Here is a 17850-nt window from a genome sequence, read left to right on the forward strand (position 1 = left end):
TGTACTCTTTCTCTGCCCCCTTTGCAAGTCCTCTTGGAAAAACTCACCAGTGCCAAACTCTTCCTCATGCTTCAAGGCCCATTACAATTGCCCCCTCTTTGGGGGAAGCCCTCCAGACTGGGGGCTTCTCCAGAATTGCCCAGTCCAAAGTCATAATCATCCTGCAAGCCTTTCCACCTTGATTCACTCCCTAATCCTGCTCTGATCCCCCTCTGGGTTTGGGACCTGTCCTGGGTGGTGCGGGGATCCCAGAGAAGAGGGGTCGAGTCCCGGAAGGTGACCGCTTCAGGAGGAGGGCGCCCAGTTACCGAGGGCTCTGTTACTCTCCTGTCGAAGTATGTGGGTCACACATGCTGCTGCCGAAGGCACGCAGCTGGCTGAGGCCACAAGCAATCCCAGAAGCCTCTTCTGCAGTCCCTGCATCTGCGTGAGGGCAAGGGTCAGGGTTGGCTGCGAGAAGGTCTCTGTGTCTGGGGCCTCAGGGTCCTGATCGGAGTTATATTTCACTTAGGTTGGAGTAAGTCCAGGGTAGGAGATAGCAGGGGTTACAGACAGGGTCCGAATTAGGGTCAGGCTCAATAGTAAGGTCAGGGTCGCCCACTGACAGCGGGGGATGCCTGCCAAGTCTGATCCAGCCCTCTTCCGTGGACCTCTGTCTCATTATACTATTTCCCCACCTCACAGTCTTCCAGTGTCGGATTCCCGGTCCCGGAACTCCCGGGACCCGGCCACGCCCAAGTGCCCGCTCTTCGTGGCCCGTAGGGCACGCCCTCTATGCAAATGTGCGTCGCGCCCAATCAGCTCCAGGGGGCGGGGCCGCCCGCTCTGAAGGCACCTGTGGCCGCCCGGCGCTCCGTCCGAGTTCTGAGCCGCTGCGGTCCGGTCAGTGCGGGAGGGTCCAGGTGCAGCAGGTGCGTCTCGCGTCGGGCCGAGGTCTGTACAGCGTCCTGTGAATGGCATCTGTGGGCTGGGATGAGTCTGAGGGTCCGAGGGTGCTGCTGTGCGCGGGAGAGCTGTGTCTAAGAGGTTTGCAGCCCTAGGATTGTGAGTTTGAAGAGGCTATGCGTCCAGGGTTTGTGTGTCCGAAGGGTATATGTCCAAGGGGTGTGAATCTGAGGGGTGTGTTCGAGGGTTCTGTTCCTGAGAGGTCTGTGTGTCCAAAAGGGTGAGTGTCCCAAGGTTTGCATGTCCAGGAGTTAGGTCTGAGGGAGTGTGTCATTGCTGAGGGGTTGTGTGTCCAAAAGGCCTGTGACTGAAGGTTTTGATGTCCGCTGGGGAGTCGTATGTCTAAAGTCGTGGTGCCATGAGACTCTGGTCTGCGTCTGTGAGCTCCAGCGGTTCCTTTTCCTGGGGCACACCCCTTTGTGCATCCTGGAGGCCCCCGTGCACAACCACAGCCCCTGCCTTCCTGCTGTGAGTGTGCCCTTGTGTGTCACGGCCCCGCACCTTCCTGTGGCGTGGCGTCCACGTGTGCCTGTGACCGCCATGACCCTCACCCACCCTGTGGGGTTTGCATCCCATGCAGTGAACGAGGGGCCTCGGCTGGGCCCACGGGGTGCCTCTGTGGCTGCGGGCAGGACAGTGGGCATGGAGCCCTGAGCAGGGGACCACAAGTGCCTGGGCCACTTCCTCCCCACGCCTCAGTGTCTCATCGGGGGAACAGCAGTCCCAGCCCCCCCAGGTTGTCAGCACATGACAGACTGGTGGCCGAGTTACTTTCCTGGTCATGGTCCCCACCCTCTGTGTCTCTCAGGGTCCTGGGCAATGGACGTCACCAGCTGGAGTCCCAGGCTATTCCCTGTCCCCAAGCTGCAGACCTGAGAGGTCAGACACAGATGAGGCCTTTTGCCTGACCTGGCTGAGAACCCTCACAGGGGAAGGTCAGGACCTCTGGACCTCTGGCATCTGGGATTGAGCACTTGCAGACTCTTGGGGTAAAGGAAATGGGGTTCAAAAAAGTATTTAGACTCAGAAGGACAAGTGTGTGGTGTTTGATTCCAAAAGTCGACAGAGCTTTGGGAGAAAGCCTTGCTCCCCCCTGTCCCCATACCTGCCTTCCATCACCTATGTCCAGAAGTGAATCTTGGCTTCCAGGGAATGGAATTTGGGGACATTGAGGGTCCTGGGGTCTCGCCTGTGGGAGCTGGAAACTCACTATCTAGTCTGAAGTTGTCACTTTGCAGGAGGGAAGACTGAGGCCAGGTGGAAACACGCAGGCCCCTCAGAGAAAGGATGGGCTCCAGGCTGCCCCTCAGACCCTAGGAGAACAAAAGCCAGAAGTGAGGGGCTGGCCCCAGCTTCCTCTTGCCCCTCTCTGTGTGACCTCAGACAGGTCATTGCCCTTTTCTGAGCTCTCTGGATGCCCTTGTGACCTAAGCAATCTGAGCTTGATCTTACTTCCCATCTCCAAGTAATGATTGATTTCATTAAATCATTACCCAACCAGGCAGACATCTGGAAAATGCAAATTAGAGGAGAGAGGGAATTAAGGTCATTTGTCACCCCAACTCAGATGCAATGAGTGTAGACATGTTGGGGATTTGACCTTCCGGAAGATTTGAGGCACACAGGCACTTGCAGACAGATGTCATTTTTTGGAGAGGATTTATCACACGCCTGGGATCCCATTTGGGGTAGGAGAGGTCACCCCTGCCCAGGCTCATGAATCCAAGTCAGGTGTACACAAGGACTGGATCCCATTTCTCAGCACCCCCAAAGGGCTTCCCTGTGCCTGCAACTTGCGGGCCTTGTGAGGCTGCCCGTTGGCCCCAGGCAGCCCAGAAATGAGTGTTTCAGACCCCACTAGTACCCAGGCCCACTTCTCGGACTGGGTTGGGGGGCTGAGGGGGGCTGGACTTGGGGTGCAGTTCGACAGCCATGGGATCCAAACCCACACTTGAATGAGGATCTGGGGTCCCACTGTGTGGCCCTGGGAAGGAGCCTACTTCCTGCTGTGTGAAACAGGGCGGCTGCCTCCGCTTCCCTGGGCTATCTGAGTCAGGCTGGTCCCGTGTGTAAATGAGGCGGAGTGTGGGCCCCGGCCAGACAGCAGGCACCCAGAAACAGGAGGTGCCATCCGAACGATGACCGAGTGGAGTGCCTGTGGGCCCCATCCAGGCCCACCTCACCCCGCCCTCCACCAGGCACCGAGCAGGCCTCAGGCCTGTCCGCTTCCCTGTCTGCCCCACTCCAGGTTCATGTTCACTAGAGTTTGAGCTGGGGGTCTGGTTGAGCTGGGGTCTTCGGAAGGGAACAGTGCAGGCCAGCTGTCACAGCGAGTCACTACTGTGACACAGGCCTGCCTCTGTCCCGTTTCCACAACCAGAGCCTCATCTCCTGCTGGATGCTGTCCTGCACCTAAAGGACTCCTCCTCATAGCAGCCACGGGGTCTGCTGAAAATCTGCGATCGTACCGCAGCCCCCGGCCCCCGCCACCCCCGACTCATAGACCCTCCATGACTCAGTGGCTCTGCAGCCCACTCTCTCGCCCTGATTCCCGAATCCCCTGTGGCCTCCCTGCTCCCCCTGCTTCTGGTTGCCCGTTGCTCACCCGTTCTCAGCAATACCAACCTCCGCCATACCTGGAACCCACCTAGCACATTCCCACCTCCGGGCCTTTGCACCCACCTTTCTCCCCATCCTTTCATGGCGGGTGTACTCTCCTCCATGGGTTTCCCTTCTCAGAAAGCCTTTTCTGGCCCCTCTGTTCAAAGCAGCTTTCTCCGCACCACCTCCCCCACTGCCTCCCCCTGTAGAATTCCGTCGTTAGAGTCTTCTGTCCCTGACACTGTGATGTGTCTGTCCTCTCCCTCACCAGACTGGGCAATGCAGAAGGTCAGGCTGGGTCTGTCTCCTCCCTGCCCTTGTATCCCTGACACCTTGGTGAGCCATAGACATTTCTGGGGGAAGAAAGTGGGGACCAGGGATGCCCCAGGGGCCCCAGGTTGGGTTCCCCACTGGCTGCATCTCTGCTCTGCTGGGCTGTGGACTGAGTCCCTTCCGCCCAGCTCTGACAGATGTGTTAATTTCCCAAGCAGGGAGGCCCAGGCCTCTGGGGATGAATTTCTGGGGCCCTATGGGGACATCTTTCTCTGGAACAAAGAGAGAGAAAGAAACCTTGGGCCGCTCCTGTAGCTGCCACTGCAGCTTAGGGGACATCGTTGGCGGCCTTGGGCTGGGCAAGGACCCTGACTTGTGTGAGATGGCGGGGTTGGGTGTTGAATGTACGGTGTCTCCCAACCCCAGAGGTACAGGTCCTAAGCCCCACGGGAGGCGAATGGGGCAATTTTGCAGTGGCTGTGACAGAGAAACCAGCCTTCCTGGCAAGACCTGCAGTGGACAGGGCAGCCAAGCCCTCATGACCTCAGGACATAATTTCCTCCCTGGGTGGGCACAGGAACCTGGGGCTGAGAGGGGCGTGAGCAGCATCCAGCGGGCCGTCGTGTTGGGGGCTGTTCCGCGTGAGGATGCTGGGGACCTCGAGCCTGCTCTGTGAGCCATGAGGTGTTTGAGAGGAAACAGAGCCCGTTGCCAATGCTTCTTCCACTTGTTAAGCAGCTGTTGGTTGGCTCATTCAAGGAAGGGTGATTGCAGACCTACTCTGTGCTGGGCATTGGGAAGGCTCCATCTCTGCCCTCATGGAATGGACCTCACAGAGGCTTCCCTGGTGGCTCACATCGTAGAGTCTGCCTGCAGTGCAGGAGACCTAGGCTCGATTGCTGCGTCGGGAAGATCCCCTGGAGAAGGGAATGGCTACCCACTGTCCATGGAGAATCCCATGGACAGAGGAGCCTGGTGGGCTCCACAGGGTCCATAGGGTCAGTCCATAGGGTCACAAAGAGGCAGACACGACTGAGTGACTAACACACACTATGCGATCATCAGAGAAACTAACAAAGAAGCACCAAAAATACCTGGTATGACTTAGCTACACAGAGGAAGAGAAATCTGCTCTGGGGAAATTAGCGCTCCTAAAGAGGTTTCTGCTCAGCCTTGAAGGACATGTAGCAGCTTCTCAAATCTGGGTGAATCTGAGAAGGGAGTTCAGGACAGAGGGCACGGCGGAGCAAAGACCTGGCAATGGAGAGGAGGCAGGTCTGTCTGGGGCTGCTGTCTCAGGTGCCAGGAATGGGACGGAAGGTGAGCGAGTCTGTTGTTAGATGAGGCCTTTCTAAAGTGGAGGCACAGGTGAGTGGGTGCCAGGGCCCGCTGCATAGATGGGGAAAGAGGCTTGGAGCATGTCAAGCACTGACTGTGCAGTGGAGCCTGGGTAGGAACCCTGGTCTGGCCAAGCCCCCAGGCACAGCCAGGCCCGCAGACCCCTCAGCACACAGCCTCGCTGGGCCCTCCCGTAAGCAGGCCTGCAGAGGGGTCTGTGAAGGGGGGTTTGAGGGTTCCCACCCGGGCCTCAGTTTCCCCATGATTGTCAGAGGGACTGATAGACAAAGGGACCTCCCCCCACAAAGGGCCTTCTTCATGTGGAACCTTCTGGGTTTCTGGGATTCAGAGCTAGCACGTGGGTAACGCATCCCACCCTCAAGCCCTCCCGCCCCCAGTCCCCAGAACTACCCGAAGACGCCCACAGCCCCCTGCCACCTGCACCGATGTAGCCTGTGGTCCCCACGCGGTGTCCATACATATGATCCCTGAGGCCCTCCTGCCCCCTGGCCCCACCCGCAGAACCCCCACCCCCTAACCTGCATCTCTCCCCTGGGGAGTGCTCCCACCCTGCCTCAGGAAGCCAGAGGGTGGGTGATACCCCTGCAGAGACGGAGGCCCGATCTGTGTCCAGGTGCCAGCATGGATCTGGGGAGTCTCCCTGTGTTTGGGGGAGCTCTATGTGTGTCTGGAAAGGTTACATCTTGGGGTCATGGTGTGTCTGGGGCTGTCTGCACACGATGAGGCTTTGTGTGCATTTGGGGGATCGGCATGTGATGGGGACTCCGTGTGCGTGTGAGAGGTCTCTGTGTACGTGGGCATCCGTGTGTGGTCTGCGGGATACGTGTGCCATGTGGGTTTGGGAGGGGTCTGAAAGAACTGTGGACTGCACGTGTTTCAGGGGAGGCTCCCCACAAGGGGCGTCTCCCAAAGCCGCGTCTGTAGGCCTGAGGAACGGCTGTCTGCCTGAGCCGCCTGCCCCCAGCACCCTTCCTGGGCCTGCCTGGTACCCTCAGTCCGCCCTGGGCACCCCCGGGCTGAGCGGAGAAGCCCCTGAGGAGTTCTGCTCCAGCATGTCAACCGCACCTATGCAGAGAGCCCCCCAACTCAGGGAGGTGTCCCCGGCTCTCCCCATCTTCTGGGGTAGGAAGCTGAGGCCCGGAGAGGCTTGGCCACACAGGACTCACTGCCAGAGCCCGCCTTCTCCCGAGGGCAGGAGAGGGGCCGCTGTGGGCTAGCCAACCCCTAGGTCACCCACAGTGCCCCCCCCACCTGGGCCTCCATCTCCCCAGGCTCCCCGGGGAGGAGACGGCCCAGGGCCCCGGCTGGGGTGGGGGAGGGTCTCCAGCAGCTGGGGTCAGAGCCGCCGGAGCCCTCAAGAGAGGGGAGGGGGGGTCCCGACTTTCCAAGGGGCTCTTCCTGTCGCCCGTAACGAGGTGCTTGGGGAACAGGTGATGAAACCACCGCCCGGGTTGCGTGAGGCCGGGCTGCTGGGCTGATTTGCTGCAGGGCCCAGGCACAGCGACCCCTCCCCGCTTCGCCGCGTCCCCTGAGCCCTCACCTCCCCCCGCCACCCACCTGCCTCTCACTTCTCCTTTCCTCCCCTCCTTCCTGGCCTGGGTACCCCGCCACACTGTGGCCTCTGGGCTCGAGGGTTGGGCAGCCTAACTCTGCTGCTGGCCCCTCCATTAGAGCCCGCTGAGAGCCAAGAAGGGGAACGCGACGGCTCCTGGTCTTTTATCTCAGACCCTCGCTACAGAGCCTTTGAGATCAGGATGCCATGACCCGCTTTATGGAGAGGGGGTAGGTAGGGGCCTGATGTCGCCCAGCCTGCCGCAGGAAGGGTCCCCGTGGCCTCACAAGATGGCATGCTGACTCAGCATCCCAGCGCCAAAGCCCCTCTGCCTTCTGGCTTCTGGGAGTCCAGAGACAAGGTCGAAAGACCCCTCCACTGCCCCCTCCTCCTCAGCTGGTGGCAGGTGGATTCTCACTCCCATTTATAGATGAGAAAACTGAGTCCTTCCACAGGAAGAGGCCCACAGGGAAGGGGGAGGGGGAGGGTGGGATTCCCTCCAGACCTCCATCTCCATCACCAGGGCGCTGAGAGGCCTGTTAGAGGGAGGTGACAGTCACGGCCTGGAGGACTTCAGGGGTGCTTGTTGATGGACTTATTGACCACAGGTGTCACAGTAGAGACTTAGTCATGCTCCAGGTGCTTATGAAATCTTCCTGTGTACCCCCAGTTTGGGGCTTCCCTGGTGGCTCAGTGGTAAAGAACCCGCCTGCAATTCAGGAGCGTTGGTTTTGATCCCTGGGTTGGGAAGATCCCCTGGAGAAGGGAATGGCAACCCACTCCAGTATTCTTGCCTGGTGAATTCCATGGACAGAGGAGCCTGGCGGGGTATATAGTCCATGGGGTCGCAAAGAGTTGAGCATGACTTAGCATGCATGTATGCACCACACGCACCCTCAGTTTCCCCCACAAATAACGCTCAGGCCTGAGGCCTCAGGCTCCCTCCAACCCCAGGCTCATGCCACCAGCATATCCTCTCCCCTCAGTTGCCAAACAGCCCATCCTCTCTGCCTTCCTGCAGCCCCGGCCTCAGTTCAGGCCCCATATCTCCTGCCTGGACGTCTGCCCCAGCTTCTCCCTGTCATCTCACTCCTACCCAGACAGATGCTGTCCTCACAGCAACCTGAGTGGGGGCGGGGGGTACTTTTTTAAAAATCCTTTTGGTTAAGTCACATAGAGGGAAATACAGAAATCATTGGAGTAGGGCTGAAGAACTTACACCAACTTACACCAATACAGCTGGTCCAGGGAACAGAACACTCCAGCCCCCTGACTTGCACTGTCCTGTCACAGCACCTGCTTAGCGTGGCCACTGTGCTCATATCCATCACTGGAGGTGAGTTTTGCCTGTTCTGGAACTTGGTATCAATGGAATCACATGGCTTATCCCCTCTGCAGAACCCAATACTGTTGAATCAGCCCATGATCTGGGAGGTTCACCTGTGCGATTGTGTGGAGCTGAGACACATCCTTTTTCTGTGTTGTATAGTAGCCCACCGTAGAATTTAGCAGAAAGTAGTTGTCAGTTCTCCCATTGAGGGCATTTGAATCATTTCCAGTTTGGGACTATGATGAATGAAGTTGCTGAGAATGTTCTTGTTTGTGTGATTTCTTACATGGGCCCATTTGTCTTCAGTAAATACAAGGGGATCACTGGGTTGGAGGGTAGCTGCTTGTTCAGCTTTAGTAGATGCCAGACAGTTTTTCAGAGTGGCTCTTCTTTCCCCTCCCACCAGCAATGCATGAAAATACGGGGGGATTTTAAACTGTCAAAATCCTATCTAGGTACTCCTTTGCCCCCCAATTCTCTATAGCTCCCTAATGCCCTCAGAGTAAAACCCACACTCTTCACTGTGGCCCACAAGGACCTACGTGATCCAAACCCCACTCCCACCACCACCATCCCCCTCCCCTCTCTCCCTTGTTCACGTTGTCCAGCCATTCAGACTTCTTTGCTGTTTTCAAAATGTCAAACTCATGAGCACTTTGAGCTTTTGTCCTTGCAGTTCCCCCTGCCAGGAACACCCTTCCACCAGATCTTATCACTGACTCTTCCCTTTGTTGCCTGTGTCTTTCTTGTGCCTCTGGTCTCAGGTCAAACGTCACCTCTTCAGAGAGGTCTTCCTTGAATCCCTGGCTACTGACATTGCCCCTTTTGTGGTCAATACGTCTCTCTTTTTAGACTTAGGTTCTGACCTATAAGAGTTGCATTAAAATGACTTGGAGTGCCCCTGTTTTTAAATGTCTGACTTAGTTTAAATTTCACTTTCCTGTCCTCTAAGGTTTGATAAAACACCTATAAAACCGTAGGGGCCTGTTATCCTTTTAATGGTAGGTCTTGAGACACTTTTTTAATCTTCCATGGTCATTGGTCTACTTGAGCTTTCTACTTCTTTTGAGGTCAGTTTATTGCAATGGGTGGCACATAGTTGGCACTTGATAAGTGGGGTACAAAGTTAGGGGTAGGGAGGTACTGGACTCTTGACTTCAAATGCCCACTCCCCTGCCCATGTGCTCAGGCCCCCATCCAGCCCTCCCACTGGGGCCCAGCTGCATGCTTCCTCTGTTGAAGTGCCCTCTTGGATTTCTCCTGGCTCTTCTTCCCTTTCCTGGGTCGATGGGTTCACCTCTGCCACTCTGCTGGGCAGATGCAACAAGCTCTAGGCTTTCTAGCTGGACCTTGGTGTGGGGGGTGGGGGGCTTGTGCCCAGAAGAGGCCTTCCCCAACCTCAGCCTCTCCCAACCTCAGCCTCTCTTACCTCAGCCTCCCGCCTCGTGCCCTGCACATTCAGCACACACCACCACCTCCCCCCAGCAGTTCCGATCACCATCACGCCAACATCTGGAGAACTGGCCGCCAGGTCTGTCTGCGGCTCAGGGTGGGGATTTGCATGTGAGTACAAATATATATGCACACCCTGGGCCTCCCGCCTCTGCATTCCTTGGCTGGCCCTTCACACCTGGGCCTGAGGCAGGTCAACGCTGAGCGGTTGGATTTGCATGCGCGTGTATTTCTGGGTAGGGAGTCAGCTGGGGGAGTCTGAGAGGAAGTTGTTGAGGGAAGCTGAGGGGAGTTCAGACGTGTCCCTCTTGACCCACTCCATATCTTCCTAGTCACCCCTGTGTCTGGTCCTAAGGGTCTTCCAGGCTAGGGGAGAAGGAGAGTGGAGGATATACGACCCCCCATCTGACAGCCCACAGTGCCAGAACTCGAGGGGAAGGATGGAGATGGTGGGGGACCAGAGTGAGAGGCCAGGGAGGGCTTCCTGAAGGAATGGGTTTCTTGAGCTGGGTTTTTGAAGTGTGAATAGGAGTTGACCAGGTGCAGAATAGGCAAGAAGGGGATTTCAAACAGACGTTTTGTTGAAGGTAGAGAACAGTGGGCAGGACCTTGAATGCCAGATTGAGGACTGGAACTTCCTTCCTCCTGAGGGCAGTGGGGAGCCGTGGGGAGTGTGTAATCAGGAAGGGGCATGATCAGAGCTATGTGCTGGGTAGATCCCTCCAGGACCAGAGCAGCGGGTGACTTTGGTTCCTAGATGAAGACTGGGGGTTCCAAAGTCATCAAGGGTCAGAAGACTCAGCCCTGCATGAGTCCATCTGTACCTGTCAGGCCTGCCTGCGGAGATGGCAGAGGACCTGGTGGCCTCTTGAGGAACCGAAGAGCCCAGAGCACAGTGACTTACAGTGCAAGACTCAGGCCCAGCGCAGAGGGGGCCTCACCCCGGTCTCGGCCCAGACGGACACAGCTCTGGCCTCCCTGCAGCATCCTGTCCTCTTTACCTCTGCCTCCAACAGTCCTGCTCCCCATGACAGCTATGACCAAGGTTTTTTTTTTTTTTTTTCCTGAGTGCACCAGGTTGTTGTTGTTTTTTTTTTAATTTGGGGCTATATCAGGTTTTAGCTGCAACACCCTGGATCTCAGTTGAGGCATATGGGATCTAGTTTCCTGACCAGGGATCAGACCTGGTCCCCTGAATTAGGAATGCAGAGTCTTAACCACTGGGCTACCAGGGAAGTCCCCATGTTCAAGTTTTTAAAGTCCTGTCCCTTCTTGATGAAGCCCCATCCGTCACGGCTCTCCATTGCTCTTAGACCGAAACCCAGAGGCCTCGCTGCAGCTCAGCGGACCTGGGGTGGTCCTGCCTCTGCTCTTCTCCCTCACTGCGGCCTTGTTGATGTGTCTCCTTCTTCTTCAGGGACTTTGCACCTGCCATTCCTTCTGCCCAAAACTCACTTCCTGTCTCAGCTCTTGAGTCTCAGTTCAGAGTCCGCCTCCTGACCTTCTGGCTCTCGGGGGCACCCCATTGTGTGAACCCTGCCCCGGCCAGGAGGTCCTTGTCTAAAATGGGGACAGATGGAGAAGGGGCCAAAGTTGGATCTTCCAGACCCCGAGACTCATGTCCGAGTCCCACGTTCCCATGGGATTCCAGGCGTGGGGGGCATTTCCGGAATCATCTTGGCACCAAGGCCTCCGGGCCAGTGCCCTCCTCCTGTCCCCAGGGACCCGTCAGGGCGGGGATAATGCATCCCAGCCGTGGGAACTAGCCTGATTCCGGACAGGGATTAAAATTAGCCCCAAAGGTTAAATTTAGCAAGTCAGGCTGGAGCTGGGGGGCCATGGTGGCTCATTTTGGCCTGGACTCCACATAGGCGTAACTACTCAGAGACCCAGACCAGGGAAGGTGGAGGGTGTGCCTGGGGTGACCTAGTGGGCTGCATGTGACAGGCTGGGGTGACTCACATTTCCAGCTCTGGATCTTTGGGAAGATGGGGAGCACCCCCAGGCCCCTCGGGCTGGGGTATGTTTCTCCCAGAGACAGACCTGCATTTCCCTACACTTCCCAAGACCTCATTCTCAGGCTTTGTGTGAGGTACTCTGCGTTTCATACCCACCCCATTCACAGAACTGCAAACTGAGGCCCAAGGAGAGGCCACCCTTACTGAAGACCTCTCTTCTGGTCTGAGGCTGGCTGGGACCTGAGCACGGGCCCACCTCATCCTGGGGAAGGCCTGTGGCGTGGCCTCAGTCACCTATGACACTGCAGGGGTGGAGTGTGGTCATGGGGTTGGCAGAGGGGTTGGCGGAGGAGCCGTGGGGTGGCTCTCTCTACAGTGGGGTGGGTGCTGCAGGACAGGAGATATGATTCTTTGATCCCAGGAGCCTTGCCTGGGGGCTGCTGGGGAAGGCCGGGGCCAGGTCTTGGTTACTCGTTGCCCTCACTGAGCTGCCCATTCTCACCTTGGAGCCCCCACCAGGGAGATCCCAGATCCCCATGAGGAGGGGTCCAGGCTTTCTCTCTAGTTTGCATGAGCCCACGCCTCCTCCCAGTCTGAAGTCTCCAAGTGTGAGTCTTCCCAGGGCATTCCCCCTCCTCCCACTGGAGAGTAGGTCAGGGATGGGGTTTCTCTAAGGCTTCCCCCACTTTTTATTTCTGTTTTTTTGGCTGTGTCCTACAGCATGTGGGATCTTAGCTCCCCGACCAGGGATCCAACCCAAGCGCCCTGAGGTGGAAGCGCAGAGTCTTAACCACTGAACCTCTGGGGAAGTGCTCCCCACCCCCCAACCAACACACATTTTTTAAAATAGAAATCTTTAATCACTGAGGGAAAAAAGTTAGATAATTCACAAGATAAAAATGAAAAAAGAAAAGATGAAAAGGCCACACATTGTATGATTCCACTTATAAGAAATGTCCAGAACAGGCCAAATCCATAGATCAGTGGTCGCTGGGGGCTGAGGAAGGGGGAATGGGGAGTGGCTGCTATGGGGCTGCGTCTTCTCTTTGTTTTGCTTTCCGGGTTTTTGGTTTGTTTGGTTTTGGTTTTTGGTCTTGCCAAACTGCATATGGGATCTTAGTTCCCTGGCCTGGGATTGAACCCAACTCCCTGCAGTGGAAGCACGGAGTCTTAACTACTGGACTGCTAGGAAATCCCCTGGGGTCTCCTTTGCAGAGGATGTCAAGTTTCTGGAACTAGGTAGAGATGATGGTTGCACAACATCATGAATGCTCTAAACGTCACTGAATTGCACATGTTAAAATGGCAAATTTTATGTTAAGTGAGTTGCACCTCAATTTTTAAAAACCCATAAATTTCCACCCAGCACGGACTCCCAGCTTGAGTATTTCCTTCTAGTCTTTTCCACTTGCAATGCAATTTTTAAACATGTGTTTTATATATATTTTAATGTATGTTTTCTGGTAACCACAGCCCTCAACTTTGCTCATGGAAGGGCCGCCGTGGGTGGATTGAACGAGTTGAAAAGTGTCTGCCGTGTGGATCAGGCTTACTTCTGGATCGCTGAGCTCTGCTGGGTGCCCTCGTCGGCTGGCCTGTTGAGGACTGCAGGCCGCCGGCGGCGCCCCTGACAAAAGAGCACCCTCGGCACCTGCCGTCCGCAGGGCAGGCCCGAGTCCCCGTGTGGCTTAGCTCATTTTACGCCCCAGCAGCGCTGGGCAGGGCAGTGTGCTGGTATCTCCACGCACAGACAGGGGTCAGGCTCCCCTGAGGTCCCACAGTTATCAGCGTGTTTTGCTTTAGAGCCTCAGTTGGGGGCACCTGTACCTCTCAATCTTTCCCCCTTGGTCAATCTTTTCCTTATAAGGCATTGGTCTGAAAGTGTTCAGTGAGCATTTGATGCATCCTGGGCTGGTTGAGGGTGTGAGATGTGGGGGTGACCCAGCCCACCTCATTCTCCCCCACTGTCTCCTGGCAGGGGTAGCAGGAAGATAGAGGGTGTGCTGGGGTGCCTGTCCCCACTTTCCATCCACCCACTCTGTTCTCTTTCCCTCCCCCATCCCAACCTCCAGAAAAAGGACACTCCACTCAGCCTGGGACATGGGGAGGAAAAAAATTCAGATCTCACGCATTCTGGACCAAAGGAATCGGCAGGTGAGTTCACTGGGTGGAACGGTGGCTGGGGGAAAGGCTTTCCTGGCAGAAGAAACACATCCTGGGCAGAGGCTTGGCCATTTGGGGGAACTGCAAGGGAATAAGCAGACTCGATGTAGTGTCAGGAGTTTGAGATGTAGCATTTACTCATTCTCATGATGGTTTATTCACTGATTCTCTGTGATGACTGGAGCCCCAGTCACAGGGGAGATGGAACTCAACACAAACACATCCAACTCAAAGTGCTGGGCCAGAGACAGGTACAGAGCTGGGGAAGCTCAGAGAGGGAGTGTGGGATCTGCCTGGAGACCAAGGAAGACCTCCCAAAGGAGAGGACATTGGGCCAGGTTTTGAAGCATCAGTAGGAGCTTGCCAGGCTGAGAAGTGAAGGGTGGTACAACTGGAAAGAGCACACGCAAAGGCATGAAATCATGAAGCATGCTCGTGCGGAGACAGGCCTCTCGGCCTCCCCTCTCACCACCCTGCATTTCTGTCTTCTCCCGCCCTGCCTTTGCATACTGAGTCCAGGTAACATTTACCAAGCGGAAGTTCGGGCTGATGAAGAAGGCCTATGAGCTGAGCGTGCTCTGTGACTGTGAGATCGCCCTCATCATCTTCAACAGCTCCAATCGCCTCTTCCAGTATGCCAGCACGGACATGGACCGGGTGCTTCTGAAGTACACGGAGTACAGCGAGCCGCACGAGAGCCGCACCAACACCGACATCCTCGAGGTACCTGGGGCCTCCTCCCTGGCTGCACGGGCCCGGCACTCTGTGCACTCAGAGCCTAGGGACTCTTGGTTTGCACCAAAGATGAGTGTTGTAGTTTGGCTTTGCTGGATCCCCTGGAGAGGAAATGGCAACCCACTCCAGTATTCTTGCCTGGAAGGCCTCCTGGATAAAGGAGCCTGGCAGGCTAGAGCCCATAGCATCGCAAAGAACCAAACACCACTGAGCAACTGAGCTCGCATGCACACACGCACGCAGTCAAAGCAGGTCTAGGGTGATGGAGAGGTCCTTCCAGGGGCAGCTGCCCAGCACCACCCAGGATGGGCAAGGTCACTATCACTTTATTTATTTTTCCTGTTGGTTTTTGGCTGTGCTGGGTCTTCACTGGGCCCTCACTGTGTGGCTTCTCTTCAGACGTCACAGGCGGGCTTCCCTCGTGGAGCGTGGGCTGGAGAGCGCACAGGCTCAGTAGTTGTGGCGCCAAGATCACTGTCACTTTGGATCTGGACATCTTTACCCGGAACGGGAAGCTGAAGCCACTGGGTGGACAGAGCCCCGGGCTAGGACTGACGGTCTGGGGAGACCCGAGGCGACAGACAGTGGGGAGAAGCTGGTAGAGGAGAGGCAGGGTCTAGGGGTATGGAGATCACTGGTCCCAGGGGGCTGACAGCTTAGGAGAGTCTGTAAAGGAGCCTGTAGATGCTCAACTAGCTGATGCTCATTAACCACCTACTGCATGCCAGGCTCTGAGGCTGTGCCTGGGCGCAGAATGGAGAGACCAGATCACACTCAGGAGGAGCATAAGGATAATGCCAGCAGGCCTGGGTGGGTCTCCGCCCCGGCTGCGTGACCTGGGCCACTCTGGCCCCAAGGCAGGACAGCCCCTCTCTCACATACAGTGGGAGGCTACTAGATGACAACTCCCTGGGGTGTTTGGTTAACGGGATTTAGCTGGAGCAGCCGTGCCTGCACCCTGCCTGCCCACAGAGCTAGGTGGGATGGGGGTGTCACCCTGCCGTCTCCCCTTCCCACAGACACTGAAGCGGAGGGGTGTGGGCCTTGACGGACCCGAGCTGGAGCCAGACGAGGGGCTTGAGGGGCCAGGAGAGAAGCTGCGGAGGCTGGCAGGTGACGGCGGTGACCCAGCCCTGCCCCGGCCCAGGCTCTATGTAAGTGACCCCCTGTCCCGCCTTGCGTGGGGCCCTCCCCCGACTTCCGAGGCCCAAGTGGCTGGCGCTGAGACTGCGAGAAGGACTCAAGACCAGGATTCCTAGAGTCGGGGGGCAGGGAAGTCTTCCTGGAGGAGTAGGGATTATAGTAGGGGCTTTGAAGGATGGAAAAGAGTTCAACAGGCAGACAGTTCCTTCTTCCTTTATTTCTTTGATTTATCTAAACCTGGGAAGCCCCCTGGGGACCCATCGTTTGCTCAGTAAGAAGTTTCAGCTCTGGGCCTAGCTGCCAAGGAGTGGCAGGCTCCCCAGCCATGTGGCGTTAGGCCAGAGGGAGGAGGAGTGAGGGCTTCCAGAAGAGGAAGCTGGCCCTCCGACTCGCTGTGATTTTCTAGGTTGAATTGATGCCCTCATCTCTGTGTTCCTCAACCAATCCTGTCCCTCTGCCCACAGCCCGCAGCCCCCACTATGCCCAGCCCGGATATAGTATATGGGGCACTGCCCCCACCGGCCTGTGAACCCACTGGACTTGGGGAGGCCCTGCCTGCCCAGAGCCGCCCATCCCCTTTCCGGCCAGCAGCCCCCAAAGCTGGGCCCCCAGGTGAGCAAGGGGCACAGGCCCTGGGTGGGGGCAGTGGAGGTTCCGGGGGGCTGTGCTTGGCTGTGGGCGTCACTCTGGACCTCAGACTTCATCAGATGACGTGGCCGCCTGCCTCCTCTGGGGGTCCCCTGCTCCCCAGGCCTGGCGCACCCTCTCTTCTCGCCGAGCCATCTCGCCAGCAAGACACCACCCCCCCTGTACCTGGCAGCAGCAGACGGGCGGAGGCCAGACCTGCCTGGCGGCCTGGCTGGGACCCGAGGGGGACTGAGCAGCTCGGTGAGTGGGGTGGAGGGGTGGAGGGCTGCGGGGGCAGGGCGGCCTGGCTGTGGATCTCGGGCTCCCCTTTACCCTGTCTCCCCGCAGAGAGGCCTCTATGGTGGCCTGCAGAGTCCCTGCTCCACCGCCGCCCCCGGAACCCCGCTCGGGAGCTTCCCCTTCCTCCCTGCAGGCCCCCCAGGTATGCACTTGCACTGGCTTTGGGGGGGTGTTTCCACACTCCCCCGCCCACCATAACTGAAAACTGGCAGGGAGGGCGGGTCAGGCTTGGGGAGGGGCTCCCTGCGGTCAGGGCTTCAATCTCCTCTTCTTGCCCCCGCAGAATATGGCCTGGGGGATCCGCCTCCACCCCCAGGCTTGCTGCAGCCCCCCACCCTGGCCCCCTGGCAGCCCTCCAGGGCTGATGGGCCCCCGGCAACCCCCACGCAGCCTAGGTAAGTGCCCCAACTGTCTCACCGCCACCCTCCCCCGCCGCCCCCCGCCGTCTCTCAAAGCCCCTAGCCACTGCTGACCCCTGGTGGCCACTCACGGTTCTGCACACAGCCCCTCCCGACGGGTCCGGTGGGATGGGCGGCTATTTTGGAGGCCCCAGGAGGGATCGCCACCCCCTCCTTTCCCAAGGTTCTCCTGCCCAGTCTTTGCCCAAGCCAGGTCACCCTTCTGGCTTCCTCGCTGAGTTCACGGTCCCGCTCCTCTCTCTCTCTCTCTGCAGTGGGGGCCGCAGCTTGGGCGAAGATGGCCCCCCGGCCCGCGGCGCCTCCTCCCCCACCCCTCCGGTCAGCATCAAATCCGAGCGCCTCTCCCCGGCCCCCGGAGGCCCCGGCGACTTTCCAAAGACCTTCCCCTACCCTTTGCTCCTGGCCCGGCCCCTGGCAGAGCCCCTACGACCTGGACCCCCTCTGCGCCGGCTGCCCACTGCCGACGGCTGGCCCCGGTAGTAGGCCCGGGAATGGCACCGGTTCTGACCCTCACGTCAGGCCAGGCGAGGGCACGTGGGGTCCCAACCTCCCTCCCTGCGTCCTTGGAGAAGACATATCAGTTACCACTGTCTCTGCGATGGGGGCGTGGAGTGGGGAGGACGGGTTCGGATCCACGGTTGGGGGTTCTTTCCTCTTTCCTGTGTGTGTGTGTCCATCAATAAAACACACGTGGTATCCGTGGGCGAAACTGTCGCTGCTCAGAGCCACGCCCCCGCCCGGCTCCTCCCATCTCTTCTCCAGCGGCCTCAGTCTTGCCTTGTCTAGGTTTGGGCACCTACTCCGGAAGGAATCGGACGCTGAGAAGAGGCCTCCCGTGAGGCTTGGAAAGGGGTGTAGTAAGGGGAGAAGCCCTGTAGGGGCGCCAACGAGCAGGTGACCCCCTGGCAGTGGGTGCACAGCCCACTGGGGGCCCTAGGTGCCTGCGTCGAGTACGCATTTAGAGTGATTCCACGTCAGGAGCAGCGGGCTGGG

General features: G+C 57.8%; 1 protein-coding gene across 1 annotated transcript; it reads left to right on the plus strand.

Annotated features, from left to right (window-relative positions):
* The first annotated feature begins 789 nt into the window (after nucleotides 1–789).
* Nucleotides 790–17582, plus strand: MEF2B (myocyte enhancer factor 2B). Its single transcript, XM_061149738.1, is given in 11 exon segments — nucleotides 790–911; nucleotides 13543–13624; nucleotides 14153–14356; nucleotides 15388–15522; nucleotides 15976–16123; nucleotides 16263–16399; nucleotides 16487–16580; nucleotides 16722–16728; nucleotides 16730–16833; nucleotides 17112–17365; nucleotides 17367–17582. Coding segments are annotated over 10 exon segments (1311 nt in total). The 5' UTR covers nucleotides 790–911; nucleotides 13543–13570; the 3' UTR covers nucleotides 17541–17582.
* The last annotated feature ends 268 nt before the right edge of the window (nucleotides 17583–17850 follow it).

The sequence above is a fragment of the Dama dama genome, chromosome 9, assembly GCF_033118175.1.
Source record: "Dama dama isolate Ldn47 chromosome 9, ASM3311817v1, whole genome shotgun sequence".
NCBI lineage: Eukaryota > Metazoa > Chordata > Mammalia > Artiodactyla > Cervidae > Dama > Dama dama.